At 42.5% G+C, this 24,009-nt stretch overlaps 2 protein-coding genes across 3 annotated transcripts in view; one reads left to right on the top strand and one right to left on the bottom strand.

Annotated features, from left to right (window-relative positions):
• The window catches only part of SMIM3 (small integral membrane protein 3), a 38,235-nt gene extending 27,678 nt beyond the window's left edge, over positions 1-10,557 (bottom strand). Inside the window, exon 1 of the mRNA XM_032395261.1 lies at positions 10,274-10,557. The gene's annotated coding sequence lies outside the window, so the exon portion shown is untranslated. The remainder of the gene's footprint in view (positions 1-10,273) is intronic.
• Positions 10,558-10,606: 49 nt separating this feature from the next.
• Positions 10,607-24,009, top strand: part of DCTN4 (dynactin subunit 4) — a 33,660-nt gene continuing 20,257 nt past the window's right edge. Inside the window, exons 1-4 of one of the 2 annotated variants that reach the window (XM_032395257.1) lie at positions 10,607-10,782; positions 13,420-13,490; positions 15,656-15,834; positions 23,894-23,937. In XM_032395257.1, the coding sequence (XP_032251148.1) occupies positions 10,648-10,782; positions 13,420-13,490; positions 15,656-15,834; positions 23,894-23,937 (429 nt within the window). In that variant the 5' untranslated portion in view covers positions 10,607-10,647. The remainder of the gene's footprint in view (positions 10,783-13,419; positions 13,491-15,655; positions 15,835-23,893; positions 23,938-24,009) is intronic. The other variant, XM_032395258.1, reaches the window with a different exon arrangement.

Here is a 24,009-nt window from a genome sequence, read left to right as displayed (position 1 = left end):
CTGAGCCGAAACCAAGAGTTGGATGCTTAACTGACTGTACCACCCAGGTGCCCCCAGCCAGTATAATTTTTGAAGTAAACTGTGGTCTTAAGGAAAAAAATCAGGGTGCCTGCGTGGCTCAGTGGGTTAAGTGTCTGCCTTTGGCTCAGGTCATGATCCCGGGGTCCTGGGATCAAGTCCCCACATCAGGGTCCCTGCTCAGTGGGAAGCCTGCTTCTCCCTCTCTCTTGCTCTCTCTCTCAAATAAATAAATAAATAAAATAAAATCCTAAAAAGGAAGAAAGACAAAAATATAAAATAACAGACTTTGCCTTTATTTTTTCCAAAAAGATTAAAGAACACTTCAGCATTTGCCACATAGCAAGGGTTTTACATGCATCATACCACTGAGTCCTTGCAGCCATTCTGTGGTGCAAACGTTATGAACCTCCATGTTACACATGGGCAAACGGAGCCCCGAAGGGGACATGCTGACTTGCCCAAGATTAGTCAGCCAGGAAGTGGCAGGACCGTTCCTAATGTCTCGCAGCTAACTGCCTCCTACTGAGTTCAGCCCTCCCCGAGCCCACGCCTCTGTTGTCCGCTCCACGAGAAGGAATAATTCCTGCCCTAGCTGCTGCACGATGCACGAGCACAGTCAGACCATTAGATGCATGACTATGATAGAGGGTGGAGGACAGGAATTGGGAGAATCAAGAGGAAAAACAGTTTTGAAACCTAAACAGTGCTATTAAATTTTAGGGAGTATTGGTAAATATTGCTCAGTTAGTTTATTTTTTTGTCTTTAACCCTGAATTCTTCTTTCAGTTTTTATTTATTTTATATTCGTTTAAGTAGTCACTGTACCCAACGTGGGGCTCGAACTCATGACCCCGAGATCAAGAGTCAATGCTCTTCTGACTGAGCCAGCCAGGCACCCCTACTTGTTTACCTTAAATATGCGTGTACGTTTTCTTTGTCCCTCTGGAATCTCCCTCCGCACACGCCTCGCTCCTGCGATGTGCATGGGAGGTGCATCTGTACGGGCGGTAGGCTGCACCCATGGGACGCTGTCAGCGCCCTGACCTCCCCCGCTTCGCTCCTCCCCAGGCTCTCAGCTGCCGGCACCAGCCTCTTGGTGGCTGAGGGCTTTTCCCACACAAGCTCAGCCTGCCAGCCTGGCAATCCCAAAGTACCAAGGAATTCACACGCATCCCCGGGAGCAGCCCTCAGCCAAAGATGGGGGTAGAGGCATAAACACCTGACTCCTTCACCCTGCGGTGGAGATGTTTTGAGGTGTGTGTTTATGTTGTCCCCCAGAGCTTCTCTGTGGGACTAAAGCTCAGGTCACCCACCCGGACTGCCCGTTTAACAACCCAGCCTTATTGGTCGCCTCGCCTTCCCTGTATCAGTTCCTCACTCCTCTACTAGTGTTCCCGGAGCCTCTGCACAGATGATTTCACTTAAACCCTCATCTTGTAGTCTGCTTCGGAGGGAAAACAAACGGAGATAGGTTTCCTTGATGTCTGACCTCCTGTTGGGTTCAGCTAAGGGGGACGTGGCAGCAGGAGCTGAGGCATTTTGCATTCTACCTTCTGCCCTGGGGATGCCGATGCCTGGCTCCGTCCTGGACCCAAAGGTCCCAGCTCCTGTCAGGGGGCCCTCTTCACATCGCCCTGACTCCAGGTTCCAGTAAGTGCTCCCTCCGGTTAGCCCTCCAGACCTCAGGCCATAAATGGCACCCTGCTGTTATTAGCCCTGGGGTGCTGCAGTACTCCTTGTGATTACACTCCACTCCACTCCCACTTTTCAACAAAAATACGAACCCAGAAAGATGCGTGCCCTGCCGTGTTCATTGCAGCATCATATACAATAGCCAAGATGTGGAAACCTCAGTGTCCATCGATGGATGAATGGATAAAGAAATTGGGGTGCGTATACAATGGATATTTTTCAGCCATAAAACAAATGAAGTCTTGTCATTCGTGGCAACAAGGATGGACCTCACGGGCTTTGTGAAGTGAAATAAGTCAGACAGAGGGAGACAATTGCCTTATGATCTCTTCACTTACAGATATGTCCTGGAATGTCCTACAGGCAAATCAAAAAACAAACACAAAAACAGAAAAGCTTCCCTGGGAGGACAGAAAGATTCTCAGATGAAACACTGACAGCTCAAAATCTAAAAGGGCTCCCCAGAAATGAATTGTAAGAGGCAACCAAGAAGCACAGACAGGAGTGTGGGCAAGACTGGAAATCCCAATCATCCAAACATAGTAAAAGAAATCAACTTGGTGCTCATTAGGTAAGCTAGAGATCCAGTTTCACTCCAGACAAACCACTTCCTCTGTCTGAACCTGTTTTTCCACATGTAAATGAAGGAATTAGACTAAACTTGGTGGCCTAATAACAAATACTAGCAACGTAATATGTTCTATGTTGTACCCACTTTAACTTTCATTCACTTGTTTTACTTTCACAGCAAAGGATAAAGCTTGTTTGGAAGAGCCCTTGACGCCATTCCAAAGGGGCTGGGCTCTCCCACACCAGCGTCCCCTTCTCAGCCCGCGCCGGAGCTCTGGGGATCTGATGAATGTTTAGCCACGGACTGGCTCTTTCTCTGGGCCTCTTGTGAAATATACTTTTCTGTGTGGTAACCATCATGCTTTGTGATTTGGAACAAAGTAAACTAGAGACCGGACAAGTTAGTTTCATCCCCTTCTTTTAAACATAAAAGCATCTGATCCTTTCTGTGACGTTTTTATTTTGACCTCAGTAAGAAGAAACAGATCGTCTTGATAAAGAAATAAACTCCCAGTGGCTGAATTCAGCTAAACCATGAAATAGATTATTCCCTGACCCAACATGGGCCTCTGTGATGCATGACTCCAAACCACCCTTCATATGGCAGTCTGTATGCATGACATACCCGAGTTGGACATCAGGACATCCTATCCTGTAGGCTCTACCTTCAAAATATAGTCAGAATTTCTGGTCCATGGCACTGTCACGTCCCACCTGGATTACTGCAGTGATCTCCAAACTGACCCCTTGCTTCTATCTTTGTCTTTCTATAGTTCATCCTCAAAATAGCATCCAGAGTGACCCTTGTAAAATGTAAGTTAGACCACGTCACTGCTCTGCTTGAAATCCTGCAATGGCTCCCTACTGCCTTCAGAGCAAAAATACAATGTCCTTAAAATGCCCTTCGAGATCCTACATGAGCTGCACCACCCCTTACCTCTGAGACTTCATTTCCTAAACTTCTCCCCCTTCCTCGCTCCTTAACAGCCCCTCTGCTTCCTTGCTGTTCCTCAGTTATAGAGACTTTGCCGTCCTCTGCTTGGAAGGCTCTTCCCCCAGATAGACACCAGCCTACTTCCTACCTCCTTCAAATATTTGCTCAAATCCAATCTCACCAGGCCTACCCTAACCACTCTATCTAAAACTGCAATCTGCCTCCCTTCCCCTATTTCTTTCTTTCTTCCTTTCTTTTTTCTTCTTTCTTTCTTTTTCTTTCTTTCTTTCTTTCTTTCTTTCTTTCTTTCTTTCTTTCTTTCTTTCTTTCTTTCTCTTTAAAGATTTTATTTATTTGACAAAGAGAGAGAGCATAAGCAGGGGGAATGGCAGGCAGAGGGAGAGGGAGAAGCAGGCTCCCCACTGAGCAGACAGCCTGACATGGGGCTCAATCCCAGACCCTGGGATCATGACCTGAGCCGAAGGCAGATGCTTAACCAACTGAGCCACCCAGGCAGCCCTACCCCCATTTCTTTCTTTACCTTCTAAAAGAAGGAATTGCTGAAAGTTCAAAAAAAATTTTTTTTAATTCATTGACTTCTATCCGCCAGCAAGTTCTAGATGGTTGAAGGTAGTATTCATCCACTCAGCAAATGCTTATTGAGTGTCTGCTGTGTGTCAGGCACTGAGTTGGGCCGAAATTCAATCTTCGATTCTATTTTAGTCAAATCAACAGTCAATACACTGGTGGGTCTTCTAGAAGCCAGGTTTGGAGTTAAGCGGTGAACTGTGTAGAGATGGAGGTCCAGCCACGTATAGTGAAGGCAATAAACTTGGAATGAAGACCTGTGTTCAAACCCTGGCTTTACCTCTAACTTCCTCTGGGGTCTTCCCAAGTCCCTTCCCTTTTCTGGGTTGGCTTTAGCTCATCTTTACAGTAAGGAGAGTGGACTAAATAATCTTTAAGGTCACTTCTGGCTCTACTGTTCCATGCTTTTACCCTTATTTCATGAGAGCTAATGTGAGTTCCCTGGGGTGAGTCGGCAAACAAGTGGGAGGAGGAAATGAGTGGAGTGCATGGCCATGAGTTGTCTGTTCCTTATGAGCCAGCACTTCAGGGGCCAGAGGTCTGTCTTAAGCACCAGCTGCAGTTGGGTAACAGCTGCAGTGGTTAGCTCGAGGTCGCCCTGTGCATCCTCTAGCTGAAAGAGGACACCCAGCTCATGTCTCCACATCCTCAGGAGAGCACAGAGGAAGTGTTCCATGGGGCCACAGAACTGACATCAGCTTTCCGTTGGTCTACTAAGACCAGAGAAGGGAGAGTGTGGAGGACAGGCTTTGCTTTGGCTTGAGGTGTGTTTGGGAAAGTCCTGTGGAAGCCAAGGGGAGAGCACTCTAGAGATGTGAAACTCACATGCCTCAATTGGGAAGGATGCCATCCCAGCAAACTTCCCAGGCAAAATTGAACAGACTATCCATTAGCATCCCACTTACTCTTACATTTGCTTTCTTCCTTCTTTTTTTTTTTTTAAGATTTTATTTATTTGAGAGGGAGAGAGAGAGAGAGAGAGAGAGAGAGAGAGCAGGAGAGAGAGGACACGCACAAGCAGTGGGGAGGGGCAGAGGGAGAGGGAGAAGCAGGCTCCCCGGGAAGCCTGGGGCAGACGCTTAACCGACTGAGCCACCTAGGCGCCCCTTCTTGTTTTTTAAGTGTTGTTAGAGGAGCAGCTGGTTTCTTACTCAGCTGCGGATATGAATGAACAGATGCAGCACGAAGCCAGGAAGTTCATTTATGAAATGAGAAAACATAATACTGGGGCGCCTGGGTGGCTCAGTCAGTTAAGCATCTGCCTTCAGCTCAGGTCATGATCCCGGGGTCCTGGGATCGAGCCCTGCCTCAGGCTCCCTGCTTCTCCTTCTCCCTCTGCCCCTTCCCCACCCACTCCTGCTGCTTGTGCTCTCTCTCATTTTTTCTCTCTCCCTCTCCCATTCTCGCCCTATCTCAAATAAATAAAATCTTTAAAAAAAAAAAAAGAGAGAGAGAGAAAAGAAAATGGAATACTGTACCAGGAATCAGAAAACCTGGGGCATATTTCTCTTTAACTCTCTGGATCTCATTTCACCATCTGAAAGATGCAGGGATTAAAGTGGGATCTTTCTGGTATGTGATGATTCGAAGTCATCCAGTCTACTATACCAGGATGCTATCATAGGCGGGAGACAGCAAACTCCAACCCCTGGCTGCTGCCTGTTTCTGGGAAGTCTGCAGGCACCACTGGGGCAGGCTGGCACTGTAAGCCTTGGCAACCAAGCCAGTCGTCCTCCTGTGCCCCTCTTTCCCTCACTGCTTCCAAGGCCTGCCTCCCAGGCCAGGAAGGCCTGTGCCTTACTGCTGCCCGGGGCCCATGCTGGTAGCTACCTACACTGGGGATTCTGCTACTGGTGACTGCCAGTCACTGAGCAGAGGAATCTCAGTCTACCCCAGTTGAGATGGCCAGGCTCTCTTGGGAGGAGAGAAGGGCGCCCAGACACAGGTCACTGGGGAAGAAAGTTAAACTGAGCAGGATGGCAATCTCTCTCTCCTGTACCCCTTTACCCCACCCCCTTGCCACTAGCCATTCTCCCTCTTTGCTGGGAGAAGGTCTCCAACTTGGGGCAATGTGTGCCCATCATCCTGCAATGGGCAATACAGAGAGAGGACCAGAAGTTTTCTCTCTTGTTACACAGCTACATAATATCCTTGATTTTACCTCTTGGCCTGCAAAGCCCAAAATATTTGCGATCTGGCCCTTTACAGCACAAGTTTGCCAACCCATGAGCTATAGGGTAATCTGTAAGATGGTGGAGTGTGGAGTTAGGTGAGCTGGGTTCATCCATTTCCCACTGGCGTGACCTTGGGCAAGGTCCTTAACTTCTCTGAGCCTGTTTCCTCACCTGTAAGACTGAGTTCATAGGGATAGCAACTGCTGCATGTATATGTATGTTAGATGACTTGCGAACAATAACCTATCAGGCAATGTGAGCAGATTTAGCAATTTCTGCATGTAATAAATAGTCCCAGATGTATGTCATCAAGCAGAATTTATTGAGTCCCTATTCTGGGCCAGGCCCTTTGCCAGGCCATGGTCTGGAAGGGAAGACAGATTTGCTAAGAAAACAAAGACAATGCAGTATGTCAGTTGCTCTAACAGGACACAGCTGTGGGACAAAGGCGAGCGTGTCCAAGTCCCTCTTTGTAGGTTCAGACAAGGTTTCACTGATGAAATGAACCTTGAACCGGCAAGCAGATGAAGGTTATATCTGGCGGAGGGAACTGCACATACAGAGGCATGATGGCTTACATGAACTGCACATTTCTGTTGGTGGCTCGGCAAGAGTTAGATAGGCCTTGAGTCTAAGTAGGAGGTGTTTGGAAGATGAGGCTGAAGAGGTAGGCAGGCCCCAGGGCCTGGGGGGCCTTATATGCTATCCCAAGAGTTTGGGGGTGTCTCCTGTATGTGTTGGAGAGCCACCGGAGAAAGCTGAACAACAAAAAAGGATCAAGATCAAAATATGGCTTTCAGAAACATCGCTCTGGCTCAGTGTGGAGAGCAAATCGAGGAGCAGTCAGGGGGCTGCGACACACTGAGGAGAAAAGTGGTGAAACTGAATGAAGGCAGCGGGCAATGAGAATGAAGAGAGGCAGGGGGCTGGGCTATGCAGAAGGTAGGATTGAAAGGCAAGAGCCACCCAGGAAGTCCCCAGGTTTTTGGCTGGGGCAGCTAGGTGAGAGTAAGACTACAGCTACAATAGAGGAGGCAGGGAAACGGAGCAAGGTAAGAAGCTCTGGAAAAACAATTCCGAGTTGAGTCTGTGGCCACGCCCCCAGAACGAAGACAGAGCTGCAGCCCTCTGCCATGTTTCCGCTGGGGAAATAAGCCAGAGCCAGCACCACCACCACATTTCCCAGGCAGCGCCCTTCGGGGGGGCCAGGAGGGGTTTGAAGAAACAGGGGACTTTTTTCTTCTCCCTCTGTTCACTTACTATGGCTTTTAGGTGAGTGTGCAGATTCAATGCAGGGAAACCTGTGGTTAATGCAGTTTTCTAGCAGGAAACCCAAACGAGAAGGGTGACGCAGGCTGATGGCCAGCACCGGTTCAGACTAGCCCTCCAGGATTCTTACGTTGCAGAGGACCCTGAGCCTTTGATGTGGGGGCTCAATTTCAGGCCCTCTCTGCAGGATCTCATCTGACCAAAGGGTGACTAACTCCAGTTTTTTTTAGTCGTTATTGTGAATTTACTCTGAGGGATTCTTTAGAGAAAGGAAAACCCTTTTGGGTTTTTCATATTTGGAATAATCAGGGACCGTTTCTTACATGTGCCTAGTCCTTCACAGCTTACAGAGTGCTTTCTCAGCCACGGTGATTTGCTATTTACCTCAAAACAGGGATTATTTTTCCATTCTGTGGGTTTTGAAACAAGACTCGGAGTGAAAATGGCTTTTTCAAGATCCCATAGCTAGAAAGCGTAAAATTATTCACCCATATTTGATAATATTCCATGTTCGCAAAACAATGAGGAAATGGGAGTTTCGGATACTAATGGTAAGAGTATAAACTGGTCTGGTCTTTTCATGAGGGCTCCCTGCCAATAAGTATTAAGTGTGGTTACCAGTTACCTGGCAGCTACACTTGTGGGTTCCTATCTTAACTTCAACTCCCCTTAGACATCAGAGCTTGCAGGCAGGGAGCTGGGAAAAGTCAACCAGTTGAAATGAAGGTCAGTACAAGGGCACGTTACACAAGCTGGTCACCACCGCATGCAACTAGGGCTTGATCCTGCTGGTACCCTCTAAAGATACATTAAGAATGTCTAGGAGAAAGAAGAGAGAGGCATTTATTCACAGGTTCCCACCCTACATTGGTCAATGATTGTCCCATAGAATGTTCACTCTTTCACACCTCCAGGTTTGCCAAGTGGATTCCCAGAGGGATCCCAAGGAGGTATTCATGTAGTAATCATATAGTTCAAAGTAAAAAGGTCTGGGCAGGACCCTGGGCCTGGGGACTGGAGTTGGCCCTGGAACACGGATCTCCAAAGTGAGGACTAATTTTCAGAGTCTGACAGGTAGGGCTCTGTGGAACCGGAATCATGGAGAATAGAATCCAGCCCCCGAAGGTGGGGAGAGAGGCCTGGCAAGAGATAGGCAGGATGCCTTAGTTTTCTGCCATTGGAGACTTCCCATATTCCATAGCACAGGGGGCAGAAAACATCTGATAACCTGCAAGGCAGTGCTACCAATGCTCAGAAAGCAGCAGAGACAAGACCTGCCATGCTCAGGCCTGGGGCCAAATACAGAAAGTTAAACAAGTGATTATGAAAAAACAGTGGTTCTCCAATTTTGTGGGCATGAGACTCATCTGGAAGCTTAATAGAGATTTAGATTTCTGGGCCTCACCCCCAAAAATTCTAATTTGGGTCTTTTTTAATTTTTTTTTTAAAGATTTTATTTATTTATTTGTCAGAGAGAGAGAGAGAGAGCAAGCCCAAGCAGGGAGAGGGGCAGGCAGAGGGAGCAGCGGGCAGAGAGAGAAGCAGGCTGCTTGCCGAGCAAGGAGCCTGATGCGGGACTCTGTCCCAGGACCCTGGGATCATGACCTGAGCAGAAGGCAGACGCTTAACGACTGAATCACCCAGGCGTCCCTTAATTTGGGTCTTGATAAGGGCCTGGAATCTGCATTTATAATGTTAATTCTCTGTGTAGGTGATCCACGGCCACACTTGAGAAACACTGCCCTAGGGCCTAGGGCAGGAACTGTCTCATTTATCTCTGATTCCCACCCCAGTACCTGCCACATAGGGACCAGATGATTGTCCATTGAATTGAATTGTTCAAAAGCAGTGCTCCAAAAGGTATGTTTCATGTGGAGTCAGCTCAAGTCTGTAGCCTTTCTCTACCTCTAGGCTCTGGGCAACAAGAGCAAACATAGACGAGTGGGATTCCATCAAACTAAAAACCTTTTGCATAGCAGGAGCGCCTGGGTGGCTCAGTCAATTAAGTGTCTGCCTTCGGCTCAGGTCATGAAGCCAGGATCCTGGGATGGAGCCCTGCATCCGGCTTGGGGAGCCTGCATCTCCCTCTCCCTCTGCCGCTCGCCCTGTTTGTGCTCTCTCGCTCTCTGTCAAATAAATAAAATAAAATCTTAAAAAAATAAAAAAAACTTTTCGCATAGCAAAAGAGACAATCAACAGAATGAAAAGGCAACCTACAGAATGGAAGAAAATATTTGCAAATCATGTATTTGATAAGGGGTTAATATCCAAAATAAATAGCAAAATAAATAAATGAGTACCCCAATTTAAAAATGGGCAAAGGACCTGAATAGATAGGTCTCTAAAGAAAACACAAATGACCACCAGATATATGAAAAGGTGCTCAACATCACTAATCATCAGGGAAATGCAAATCAAAACCACAATGAGCCATCACTTCACACTTGTTAAAATCGCCATTATCAGATAAAAGATAACAAGTGTTGTCGAGGATATGGAGAAAAGAGAACTGTTGTACACTGTTGAGGGAATGTAAACTGGTACAGCCTCTACAGAAAGCAATATGGAGGTTCCTCAAAAAATTAAAAATAGAACTATCCTATGATTCAGTAGTTCCACTTCTGGGTCTATAGCCAAAAGAAATGAAATCAGAATCTTAAAAGAGATAGCTGCACTCCCATGATCATTTCAGCATTATTCACAATAGCCAAGATATGGAAACAATGTAAATATCAGCAGATGAATAAAGAAAATGTGATATATAAATATTTACACAATAACTGAAATATAAATATAATATAAACATGAATATATAAATATATATCTCCTGCCATTTGTAGCAACAGGATGAACCTGGAGGACAGTATGCTAAGCGAAATAAGCCAGACCCAGAGAGATAATATTGCATTATCTCACTTGTATATGGATTCTAAAAAAGTCAAACTCATAGAAGCAGAGAGAATGGTTATTGCCAAGGGCCGGGGGGAGGAGGAAATGAAATGTTGGTCAAGGGGTACCCATCTACCTTCTGGAAGTCGGCCTGGAAGGTGAGGGCAGGAGAGGCAGTTGTAAATAAAACAGAAGAGCAGCCTTTCTTTCTGGAAGAAACAAAGAAAAGGAGAGCACTGGCCTGTCTGGTTGTGATCTGTGATTGCGTACTTAACGATAGAAAGGTCGGACTTCGCTCAGGCAACAAACGCTCACTGAAACGTTGTGGAAGAAAGCAGGGATCCACAGCTGCGCACGCGCACTGTGACTTTCGGCCCGCGTCAGACCCCCACTAGGTCGGAAACCTTACGCAAAGTCTCCGACGAAAGACGTAGGAAAAGCGGCGAGGCAAACGCAGGCTCTTGGATCACGTGACGCGACGAGAGCGTCGTTGACTCCTCCCCCTCCAAGATGGCGTCCTTGCTGCAATCGGAGCGGGTTCTCTACCTAGTCCAGGGAGAAAAGAAGGTTCGGGCCCCGCTGTCGCAGCTTTATTTCTGCCGCTATTGTAGCGAGCTGCGGTCGCTGGAATGTGTGTCTCACGAGGTAATGCAGTCGGCCCGTAAAGAATGTGTATATGTTGGGGGAGAGGGGGGAAGGGTTCGTCCTAGTCACCGCGACTGGCGGGTAGTCATTTTCCTGGCTTGCTGATTGGTTATGTCTTCCGTCACTCAGATTTGCTGTTGATTTAATTTGCTTATAATTTGTCATTTGGGAAGAAGGAGCGGCCTTGGGTGGGGCTGAGCGGATCTTTTGGTTCTAGAGCGCTCTCGGATTGGACAAACCTGACTTTAGGGACCCTGGCGGTCTCCTGGGGTGTTTGGTAATTGGGTGGGTTGGGGAGGAAGATGGGTGGATTATTCAGGCCACTTGAGGGGCGAGATCCAAGACTGATTGTAGGGTGGAGCCCACAGGCATTCTCATTCATGCCCCTCCCATCCTGGAAGTTCTGCCCCTACTTTGGCCAGAAACTGGGCGTTGCTGTGTTTTCTGGCTCAGGCCAAGGCCTGCCCCAGGGAAGAGATTGGGTTGGGGCGAGTTGGGTGAAAAGCTCTTAGAATAAGGTCTGGTCTAAGAAGCTCATGGCGCTTCTCCAGAGGGTATGGTGCTGTCGTTCGCAGGCACAAGTGGGCGTTGGAAGTCGGATTGCTCAGAACGTAAAACGCCCCACCCCATAAAAGAAACAAACAAAAAAATAAGAAAATCCGCAAACTTCTACAGCACTTGGCACATCTTGTTGTTCATTCCGTAAGCTTTGGGTTTTAAAAGACGAGAAAAACATAAATCCTGCTGTTGAGTGACTCAGTCTAGTTAAGGAAAAGCTGCTGGTAACAGTTGCTGGTTATTCAGAGCTTTCTATATGCCACCTGGTTTATGTAAACTCCTTTAATCATCCTACAGGCCAATAGAATGGATATTATTTAAAAAAAAACAAAAAAAAAACTGTGATTAAAGCAACACAGTGTTTGCCCTAGGTCACACAGCCAAAACTTTGGGGGTGGCAGGGAGGACCAAGATTTGAAACTCAACAGCAGCCTTTCAAATCAGGATTTGAAACATGATTCAGAGAACATTGAAAATCCCTGGACTGTTAAAAATGCATATGAAAACGTGTCCTATACTATAAGCTGTTTTACACATTATTATTAACAATTTTATTGGGTGTATTTTTCATAATATTAAGAATAGTCACAGAAAGCAGTTAAGTAATACAAGAGAAAAATCAATGCCATATAATATACATGATACTTCTTGTATTTTTTTCTCCATTAGCATTTTCTCTGTGTGTATCTGTTTAGCAGGTCCTTTGTCTTTTTAGATGCTTTCCTGTTCCAGCTCCACCTCCACCTCCAGAATATGTTGGAATAGATTCCCACTTGATGGTCATTAGAGAGCTCAGTCTCCATGATTTCTAAGGATATCTTGAGCTAGGACATTCTGTCTTACTGCATCTTTTACAGACTCATGTGTACCTCCACCTATGAAGTGGAGACCATTTAGGGTTTAGGGAAGGATGAGGCTAGGGAGGGCTGGAGGAGTCCAGAAAGTTCTAATGGAGAACATGGGATTGGAGCTGCACATGAAGGGACAGGCAGAATTTGAAAAGAGCCACAAGAAGGAACAAATTATAGTTTGCCTTTTATGATGAGTAAGTGCAGATATTAGTTAGCAATACTGTGTTTTATGTTCCTGGAGATTATTTGAGCAGCGACTTTATTTTTTCAAAGGTGGTCCTGTGTATAGCAGATGATGAAGAAAGAAGCCAGTTTCTGTCATAGTATTTATATTCATTTAAATCTGTCTTTACATCTGTAGGTGATTAGAGTTCTAGAACTGTCAAATAGGATCTACCTACATTGAAGAAAATAATTATTCAGAGCTTAAAAAATACAGTGAATTTATGGGGCGCCTGGGTGGCTCAGATGGTTAAGCCTCTGCCTTCGGCTCAGCTCATGATCCCAGGGTCCTGGGATCGAGCCCCGCATCGGGCTCCCTGCTCTGCGGGGTGTCTGCTTCTCCCCCTCCTTCCTGCTCGAGCTCTCTCTCACTATCTCTCTCTCAAATAAATAAATAAAATATTAAAAAAAATACAGTGAATTTAATTTTCTTCTGTGTTTTTGAGTTAAATACAATAAGACTATCTTGCTAGTTTAGTAGTTTAATTTGCCATTTAAAAATCTCTAACCAGTTGGCTAAAGCTGATTTTGTAAATGTTAATTTATGCTTTTGTGAACATGTAATACTTTAGTAATGAGAAAACTTTTAAAGTCTCCCTTAACAACTTAAGTGTGGTCAAGTTAAAACAGTATAAAAGGATAGAAGGATATTTGATCACAGCTTCACAAATTGGGTTATTTTATTTATTAGTCTGTTCATTAGATTATCATAGAGTTCTTCTTTTCCATAGACAACTTTTAACACATTATTACATAAAATCCTGATGAAAGGGAACAGGTAAGATCAGAAAGGAAAAATGGAAGGGTTTTAGGAAATACAGAGGATAAGAAAAAACATGGTTGAAGAATAAATCCTAAGCTGAAAACAGTGTAGGTTCTTCGGCATATCAGTGGTTTATCACTTTCTGCTGCAGTATATTTTAGAATTCACTATTTGGAATAGATGTATATACAAGCTAGACTGAGTGCCTTTTCCTCTGATTTTTGATTTCTTGTTTCTTTCTAGGTGGACTCCCATTATTGTCCCAGTTGCTTAGAAAATATGCCATCGGCTGAAGCCAAACTAAAAAAGAATAGGTAAGATTGGGATCCATTTTTTTTTCTGTTTTCCTCAACTATTTTTTTAATAGCTGGCAAGAAAACACATGGAAAATAACTCACATTTTTAACTAGCTGGTTTTCATTTTTTAGCATCACCTTTGCCAAAGATGAAATGTCCTTTGATTTTTTAAAATTAATTTTCTATTTTAGAACAGTTTTAGACTTAAGAATTATTGTGAAGATGGTATAGAGAGTTCTGTGTACTTCATACATAGTCTCCCCTATTGTTAACATCTTGTATTAGTATAGTATATTTGTCTCAATTAATGAACGTTGATACTTTATTATTAAATAAATGCTTCATTTTATTCAGATTTCCTCAGTTTTTCCCTAATTTCCTTTTTCTGTTCCTGGATTCTATTTAGGATACCCATGTTATATTTAATACTCATGTCTCTTTAGGCTTCTCTTGGTGTGACATTTTCTTAAACTTTCCTTGGTTTTGAGGACCTTAAAAGTTTTGAGGAGTACTGGTAAGATATTTTGTATAATGTCCCTCAATTGGAATTTATCTGATGTTTTTCTCGTCAGCTGGGGGAATGTGTTATGGGGAGGAAGACAACAGAGGTAAAGTGCATCTTTCATTACATCCCACCAAGGGTACATACTGTCAATGGAACTTATCACTGTTGATGTTAGCCTTGATGACCTGGCTTGAGCTAGTGTTTGTCAGGTTTCTCCAATATAGAATTTTTTCTCTTTTTTTTATACTGTACTCTTTGGAAAGAAAACACTCTTACAGCCGACAGTTAAATAGTGGGGAGTTATGTTCCCCCTCCATGAGGGTTCTCTACTTAAATTATTTGGAATTCTTCTGAAAGGCAGATTTTTCTCCTCACCTATTTATTTAATCATTTATTTAAAGCGTGAATATTGATTTTATACCTTGGGATATAATCCAGTACCACTTTATTTTTTTGCTCACGTTGTTCCAGCTTTGGCCATCGGGAGCTCTTTTGGTAGACTCCTATATCCCTTTGACGTACCCCCATTGTTGCATGGGTTGGGGGGGGGCTGTTCATTCATTTGAGCAATTTCTTATTTTTTGGTCCTTCAAGATACTCCAGGCTCATCCCAGGACTCTGCCTCAGTCCTTGAATTAGCCATTTCTCCAAGGAGCCCTGGTTCCTTTTATTGGAAAATGGTATTAAAAACCAAGATCTGGGTAGTAGGTGTGCTCATTGTCACTGGGTGCCATTTGGTTTTTAGCTTAGTGTATAAGTCCTTTGCTACCAATCATACCCTTACACCTCCATGGATGTGAACCACCATGACTTTTCTTTCCTGAACCCGAGAAATAGTTCCTAATAAGCCAGACACTGTTTCTTTGTGTGCTCTCCACACATTGATTTCATCATTTAATCCTCAAAGTATCAGTGAGCAGTGAACAGTGTGTAGATACCATTATTATCCTTATATGAGGATGTTATGGCAAAATATCACAGGTAATTAGAGTTGTAGAACAGAGCTTCAGAGTAAGTCCAGGACTAGGAGTGAAATCTTGATAATCTCAGATGGTGAAAAAGTTACAAGCAACAAGGCACAGGGGCCCCCGAAGGGGAAATGTTGGCTGAGCATTAGGAAGAGTAGTGCCTAAGGAGAGAACAGAAAGCCCCGAAAAGGCACTGCTCCTGAACTGTTGCAGTTTGATAGCATCGTTCGGTTTCTGTGTCAGCTCTCTGGCACAGCAAACAAACAGTTGTTTTCCAGACCCAGTTTCACAGCCTATTGTAGTATTGCCTCTTGAGTTTTCATTGTGCAGCTGCTCTGTCCTGTCTAAAGGCATAAGCGGTGACCTCTCTCTTCCTCAGAAATCTTTGTGGTCTGTACAAGCCTAAATAGAATCTGAAATTGTTAAATCTGGGCTGTTTAATAGTGATTTTCTCTGGAGTAGGATTGGGTCAGGCTCTAATTCTTCAGGAACTTTGGTGATGATTGCATTTTTAAAAAAATTAAATGAACATGTAATATCTTTTAAATTTTAAAACAAGATTTTAATATGTTTTTTATTTCTTTTTAGTTGAGAGACAGTCCTCCCTTATAGTTCCCTCTTGAGTTCCTAACACCTAGAACAGTGTGTGGCACATAGCAGTTGCTTGATAAATATTTGTCAGATGAATAACAGTGGTGTTGTATTATAGGTGTGCCAACTGCTTTGACTGTCCCGGCTGTATGCACACTCTCTCTACTCGGGCAACAAGCATCTCCACACAACTTCCAGATGACCCTGCCAAGACCACCATGAAGAAAGCCTACTACCTGGCCTGTGGATTTTGTCGCTGGACATCTAGAGATGTAGGCATGGCAGACAAATCTGTGGGTGAGTCAGGCGGACTTCAACATGAGATTTTGTGAAATTGGTAGTGTTAAAATTGCCCACAGATGATTATTTCTGTTACCTGTTGGAAGGCAGGAGCTAAATTCAGAGGTAAATCTTCTGTGTTTCCAAATTCTCACATTTATGGAGTATAATGTTTCATCTAAGACTGGGTAAACTATTGAGTTTTCTTAGAGTTGATAAAATAGCATTGGTAAATCCGACACTTTTTTAGAATCAAAATGTTAATGCTCTTCATAAAACATAAACACTCCTGATGATGAAAGACACCATGAACAAATTTAAAAGATAAAAGTGACAAACTAAGAAAAATATTTGGGTCATATATAACAGACTAAAGATAAATAACCAAAAATGAAGAACCCTTGTAAATCAAGAAAGAAGCCCCAAAGAAAAACTAGGCAAAGGATAAGAAGAGCAGCTCTCAGAAGTGGAAGTAAAAATGATCAATAACCAAAATGTGTACATAGAAGGGCCCACAGTCGGGTTAAAATGATCTTTATCTTGACTCCAAACTCCTCCAAACCTTGCAGATTCCATGGAAAGACCTTAACCTTTATAAAGTTACAACTCAAGTTTGTGTCTCTCCCCTGACATTTTTTAGCCCTTTCTTTTTTTTTTTTTAAAGACACATTTAGCGTCTTATAGTCTGATCAGCGTCATGATCAGACTATTACATTTAGCAATCAACAGCTTGGGTGCAAAAAAAAAAAACTACATTAAAACCTTTTGTTGGAATGCTTTACACTTTCCACAGAACTAAAATAACCTGTTACACAATTAGTCACAAATACAGTCCTCGAGTTTTTTGCCCATACACATGAGTATTGTCTAAAACATGTCTTCTTTGTAGCAGCGAGGCCCTGCCACCACTGTGCTTGGCTGAGTTCACAAATCTGCTGTAACCTGTAGCTTCCCTGTCACTTCTCTGGCTCTCCCCTCCTGCTAACCCTTGTTTCCTGGCAGTGATTAGAACCTCCTGCCGCTGCCGTAGCTCCTGCTGCTGCTGGAACCACCACAGCCACCTTGGTTTCCTGGTTTGGCAAAGTATTGGCCTCCACCACCATAGGGGCCGGAGCTTCTGCCTCCAAAATTTCCTCCTTTCGTGGGTCCAAAATTTGAGGATTGATTGTTGTAATTGCCAAAATCATTAGAGCTTCTGCCACCTCCAGAGTTGCTTCCATCATTACCAAATCCGTTATAGCCATCCCCACTGCCACCATAGCCACCACCACCTCGACTGCCACCAAAGCCTCCTCGACCACGGAAGTTCCCTCCACGACCAAAGTTGTCATTCCCACCAAAACCACCTCCACGACCACCACCAAGTTTCCAGAACCACTTCGACCTCTTTGGCTGGATGAAGCAGTAGCCATCTCTTGCTTAGATAGGGCTTTCCTTACTTCACAGTTGTGGCCATTCACAGTATGGGATTTCTGAATGACAATCCTGTCTACAGAGTCATGGTCATCAAATCTTACAAAAGCAAAACCTCTCTTTTTGCCGCTGCCTTGGTCAGTCACGATCTTGATCACTTCAATTTTCCCATACTGTTCAAAATAATCTCTTAGGTGATGTTCTTCAGTGTCTTCTTTAATGCCACCAACAAAAATCTTTTTCACAGTTAAGTGGGCACCAGGTCTTTGAGAATCTTCTCTTGAGACAGCCCTCTTTGGTTCCACAGCTCTTCCATCCACCTTGTGTGGCCTTGCATTCATTAGCCCTTTCTTTTTATTTTGACTCTTTCTTTGAGTATCCATAAATTGCCTTGTATGATTAATACAAATTAAAACTTCATTGATTTGGCAAATTTTTTAGATCTGGTAATATCACGTGTTGGCAAGAATATGGCAAAATAGTCCTTTCATCTACTACCACCTTGGAGAGCAGTTTGATAATTATTAAAATTTTATTTATTTATATTTATTTATTTTTAAAGTATATTTATTTAAGTGAGCTCTACACCCATCATGGGGCTTGAACTCACAGCCCCGAGATTGAGTCACATGCTCCTCCTTCACTGAGCCTGCCAGGGACCCCTATTTTTTTTTTTTTAAAGATTTAATTTATTTATTTGAGAGAGAAAGAGACCATGAGTGGGAGGGGCAAAGGGAGAGAGAATCTCAAGCAGACTCCATGCTGAGTGTGGAGCCCAACTTGGGGCTCGATGTCACGACTGAGATCACGACCTGAGCCGAAACCCAGAGTAAGACACTTAACTGACTACACCACCCAGACACACCCCCCCCCTTTTTTTCCCCCACACTTGGGGCTTGAACTCACAACCCTAAGATCAAGACTCAAGCTGAGATCAAGAGTTGGACGCTTAACTGATTGAGCTGCCCAGGTGCTCCAAAGTGCCCCTATTTATGTTTGTTTTTATTTTAACAAAATAAATGGCATTTTACTTATTTATTTTAATTCTAGTAGAGTTAACATACAGTGTTACATTCATTTCAAGTGTACAATACAGTGACTCAACAATTCTGTACATTACTCAGTGTTCATCATAATAGTGTACTGTTAAAAACCCCTTCACCGTTTATTGAAAATAAATGGCTTTTATCCTTCTGCCCAGCATTTCCATATCCAAATATGCTGGAGCATTAAACACATGCTCAAAGACACATGTATTTACGTAAAATGTTTAGCAGTAAAACAGAAAAATTGTGTGTGTGTTTTGACCTAAAGACCACCTAAGGCACTAACTGCCTTTCCATCATTTGAGAATTTCAGGGTGGAGATTGCACTTACCTTTATTAAAGGGAACTTCCTTTATTTATTTATTTTTTAAATAAAAAGTTTATTTAAGAAACAAAACAAATGAACAAAGAAAAGAAGAGACAAAGAAAAACAGACTCTTAACTATAGAGAACAAACTGATGGTTACCAGAGAGCAGGTAAGTGGGGGGATGGGGGAAATAGGTGAAGGGGATTAAGAGTACACTTATTTGAGCACTGAGTAATGCATAGAATTGTTGAAACACTATATTGTACACCTGCAACGAATATAACACTGTACATTGGTTATACTGGAATTTAAAAAGTAATTAAGTTTTTAAAAAGTCCCACAACGAAAAAAAAAGAGTACACTGATTGTGATAAGCACTGAGTAATGTATAGAATTGTTTTGGGTTTTTTTTTTAATTGTTGAATCACTATATTGTACAACTGCATCTAACACTGTATGTTAAAAGCATATTCATGATAAAAAATAATAAAATTAAAATACATAAAAATAAAAAGTTTAAAAATAGATCTTAATAACTATCTAGGGTGAATTCTCCAGCTTTGTCCTTCTTTAATATTATATTGGTTATTCTTTTTTTTTTTTTTTTAAACATATAATGTATTATTTGTTTCAGGGGTACAAGTCTGATTCATCAGTCTTAATACAATTCACAGCACTCACCATAGCACATACCCTCCCCAATGTCCATCACCCAGTCACCCCATCCCTCCCACCCCCCTCCACTCCAGCATCCCTCAGTTTGTTTCTCGAGATTAAGAGTCTCTTACAGTTTGTCTCCCTCTCTGATTTTGTCTTGTTTCATGTTTTTCCTCTCTTCCCCTATGATCCTCTGCCTTGTTTCTCAAATTCTACGTATCAGTGAGATCATATGATACTTGTCTTTCTCTGATTGACTTATTTCACTTAGCATAATACCCTCTAGTTCTTTTTTTTTTTTAATACCCTCTAGTTCTGTCCATGTCGTTGCAAATGGCAAGATTTCGTTTTCTGATGGCTGCCTAATATTCCATTGTATGTATATACCACATCTTTATCCATTCATCTGTCGATGGACATCTAGGCTCTCTCCATAGTTTGGCTATTGTGGACATTGCTGCTATAAACATTGGGGTGCACGTGCCCCTTCGGATCACTACATTTGTATCTTTGGGGTAAATACCCAGTAGTGCAATTGCTGGGTCATAGGGTAGCTCTATTTTCAACTTTTTGAGGAACCTCCATACTGTTTTCTAGAATGGCTGCACCAGCTTGCATTCCCACCAACGGTGTAGGAAGGTTCCCCTTTCTCCGCATCCTCGCCAACATCTGTCATTTCCTGACTTGTTAATTTTAGCCATTCTGACTGGTGTGAGGTGGTATCTCATTGTGGTTTTGATTTGTATTTCCCTGATGCCAAGATGTTGGGCACTTTTTCATGTGTCTGTTGGCCATTTGTATGTCTTTGTTGCAGACATATCTGTTCATGTCTTCTGCCCATTTCTTGATTGGATTATTTGTTCCTTGGGTGTTGAGTTTGATAAGTTCTTTATAGATTTTGGATACTAGCCCTTTATCTGATATGTCATTTGCAAATACCTTCTCCCATTCTGTCGGTTGTCTTTTGGCTTTGTTGACTGGGAAACTTCCTTTATTTTTACATTTCCGGTACTCCATGGTTAACATCAGAGAGTAGAAACTCTGTGTAGTCAGTTCAAAATCTTGAGTTGCTATTTATTTTTTATAAAAATAGTTGCATTGCTAACTCCCCATGTCTTTTATCTTTCTGAAATTTTATTCAGTTTTCTGAAACTTTTTAGACTTGGTAAGAATTCCCATCTTGGGGGCTGCCTGAGTGGCTCAGTTGGGTGTCTGCCTGCAGCTCAGGTCATGATCCCAGGGTCCTGGGATCAAGCCCCACATTGGGCTCCCTGCTCAGTGGGGTGTCTGCTTCTCCCTATCCGCCTCCCTCCTGCTTGTGCTGTCTCTCTCTCTCAAATAAATAAATAAAATCTTTAAAATTTCAGCTTACTAGTCTATGATGAAGCCCATAATGAACTCATTATGTCAGTTGACATAACTAAAATGAAGATGGACTTTAAGTAAAAACTTCTTATAGATGATTACACAATTTGGAAGTAAATGTGGGTCAGGTTTCTTTAGATTCAACTCTCTTCTTAAAAATTTAATCCTTGGGGTGCCTGGGTGGCTCAGTCGTTGGGCGTCTGCCTTCGGCTCAGGTCGTAATCCTGGGGTCATGGGGAGCTGGGTGGCTCAGTCGTTAAGCGTCTGCCTTCGGCTCAGGTCATGATCCCAGGGTCCTGGGATCAAGCCCTGCATCGGGCTCCCTGCTTGGCGGGAAGCCTGCTTCTCCCTCTCCCACTCCCCCTGCTTGTGTTCCTGCTCTCGCTCTCTCTCTGTCAAATAAATAAATAAAATCTTTTAAAAAAAATAAATAAAAATTTAATGCTTGATTCTGTTGTGTTTGCTCTTTGGTTTAGAATGCTTGAGCTCTTGGTTGTTGCTCATTGGTGGATAGATATTTCCTGAAATGTGATTTTTATTAGAAAGAGTCTATAGCATCTTAAGATTGTCAGTAAATATTTGTGTATTTTAGTATCAGTGTAGCAAGTAAGTTGTTTGAATTTGCTTATGAATGTAAGTTAAATATGAAAAACAACCTCAAAGTGGCAGAGTATGTATGCCTCAGTGAGTTGAAGTGTATTTTTTTTGAAGCGTATTTTTCTGTGTTTGTATTTTGTCTCTTGTTGTCAAGGTAAAGAAACAAAGCCCAGAAGTCCAAATAGATTTCTGAGTGTTACTCTTAAGAGAATGTTTTATGCTTTTTAGATTATGAGCCATTAATGTTGGAGAATTTATATTTCAGAGCTTAAAACCTGTGTTTACTTCTAGAAGTCTATCTCCTCTAGGGTATCGTGACAATAATAATTGAATACTGGGAGCTCTTAAAGAGTACAGATAATTTTTTCTTTCATGATGTCATTGGTGTCTGAGAAACTCTGAAACCACTTTAGAACTATTTGTTTATTTATAAGTAAGCCATTCTGTCTGTAATGTGCAAGGAAATGAGATCGTTATGTCTCCCAAATTGCTCTTCAGAATAAATTACCAGTTCTAAAGCAGTTAGGTAAAACATCTAGATTTTTCGAAGTATTACAGCTAAAACATTTCTTTCACATATTATTTTTCATGATTGTCTTAAGTAAGGCAACCTTTAAAATATGAATATCATACTAAAGGATATTGTTGTCATTTCTTGCAAGAAGGTGTGGTGTCACCTTCAACAAGCGTCCTTTTTGTTTTGAAAAAAGGTTATTTTTACTTATACAGATAATACACATTCATGTATTTATCACCCAGCTTCAGAAATTAAACATAACCAAAACAGTTTAAGCTCCTTGTGTAGCCTATCCCCACTAGATCCCCCTTCCTCAGCCTCCCAGAGAAGTAATCATACCAGTCCTGAATCCAGTGTTTATCGGTATCCATGCATGTCTTTATACTTCTCCACATATGTATGTAGCCACTAACAATGTTTTTTCAATATGAAACAAATGGAAATATACTGTATATGTATCCTACTACAGCTTTTCTCTATTGGCATTATGTTCCTGATACATAGCTGATTTATGCATGACTTACCACAGTTTACTTATTCAGTCTCTTCTTGATGGACATTTATTTAGGCCTTCATTTTTTTTGCTTTTGACAACAGTGCTATTAGAAACATTCTTGTCTGTATTTCCTAAGTCCAAGACTAAAGGCTTCTCTGCATAACTGAAAATAAAATTGCTTGTTTTAAGTTGTCTACATCTTCAGCTCTCCAAAATGGCTTACCAGTTTTTGCTCCCACTAGTAATAAGAGTAGACTACCCGCTGCTCCAGATCCTTGGCTGCTCTAGTACTGTGGGACTTCTTTCAAATTTTTCCAAACTGATGGTTGTAAAATGGTATCTCATTATAGTTTACTTTTTCCCTTTTTTTTTTTGTTAGCTTTATTGAGATATACAGTTGACCCTTGAACAAATGCAGAGGTTAGAGGTGTTGACCCCCCTCACTGTGCAGTCGAGAATCTGCATGTAACTTTTGACTTCCCAAAAACTTAACTACTAATAGCTTACTGTTGACTGGAAGCCACACTGATAACATAAATAGTTGATGAACATATATTTTGTATATTGTATGTATTGTATATATGTAGTCTTATAATATAGTAAGCTAGAAAAGAAAAAATACAGTTACAGTGCTTTATTGTATTTATTGAAAAAAATTCACCTATAAGTGGACCCTCACAGTTCAAACCCATGTTGTTCAAGAGTCAGCTGTATTCATTATGGTTTTAGCTTTCTGGAATAATCTTTTCCATTGTGATTTGTGCTGTTTGTTTCTTATGTAAGAAATTCTTCTCTGAATCAAGGTCATAGAACATAGAAATTGCACAGTATTCTAGATAAGATCAGGTTCTTAAGAGTCAGGCTGCTTGAGTTTGAATCCCAGCTTTACCACTTACTATCTGTGTGACTTTGGGCAAGTTATTTAACCTCTTTGAGCCTCAGTTTCATGAGACTGATAATAAGAATCCCCATGTCAGAGGGTTATTGTATAAAATGAAATGTAATGCATTTCAGATGCTTGGCACAGAAGCTATGCATGTGTTAGTTGTGGTGGGGGTGGTTATCTTTGTCAACCGTCATTTTTTTTTTTCTAATTAATTTATTTATTTGAGAAAGCGAGAATGAGCGAGAGAGAGAGTACATGAGGGGGGGAGGGTTAGAGGGAGAAGCAGGCTCCTTGCTGAGCAGGGAGCCCAATGCAGGACTCGATCCTGGGACTCCAGGATCATGACCTGAGCTGAAGGCAGTCGCTTAACCAACTGAGCCACCCACGTGCCCCTGTCACCATCATTATTTTTAATGAAAATTTCATTCTGAATGTTCTGGTCTATATAACTCATAGGACTATTTCTTAGAAGTTCTATGATTTTGGGGCACCTGGGTGGCTCAGTTGTTAAGCATCTGCCTTCGGCTCAGCTCATGATCCTGGGGTCCTGGGATCGAGCCCTGCATCGGGCTCCCTGCTTGGTGGGAAGCCTGCTTCTCCCTCACACTCCCCCTGCTTATGTTCCCTTTCCCGTTGTGTCTCTCTCTGTCAAATAAATAAAATCTTAAAAAAAAAAAAAGTTCTATGATTTTATGTTTTTAAGTTTCATTTTGTGGCCTGCAGATGACCTGTTTTTATGAAAATAAAAATACCAAATTATGAAAATTTGTTTAATGTCCTTTTGTTTTGCAGCTAGTGGTGGTTGGCAGGAACCTGAAAATCCTCACACGCAACGGGTAAGTAAAGCGTCATCAGAGAGAGGATGAACTAAGAAAAGATGGAGAAAAAGGCTGAAGATCTTCCATTTT

Source organism: Phoca vitulina, unplaced genomic scaffold (assembly GCF_004348235.1).
Source record: "Phoca vitulina isolate PV1807 unplaced genomic scaffold, GSC_HSeal_1.0 scaffold83, whole genome shotgun sequence".
Taxonomy (NCBI): Eukaryota; Metazoa; Chordata; class Mammalia; order Carnivora; family Phocidae; genus Phoca; species Phoca vitulina.
The sequence above is the reverse complement of the archived record's forward strand: the minus strand, read 5'-3'. Positions and strand labels throughout refer to the sequence as shown.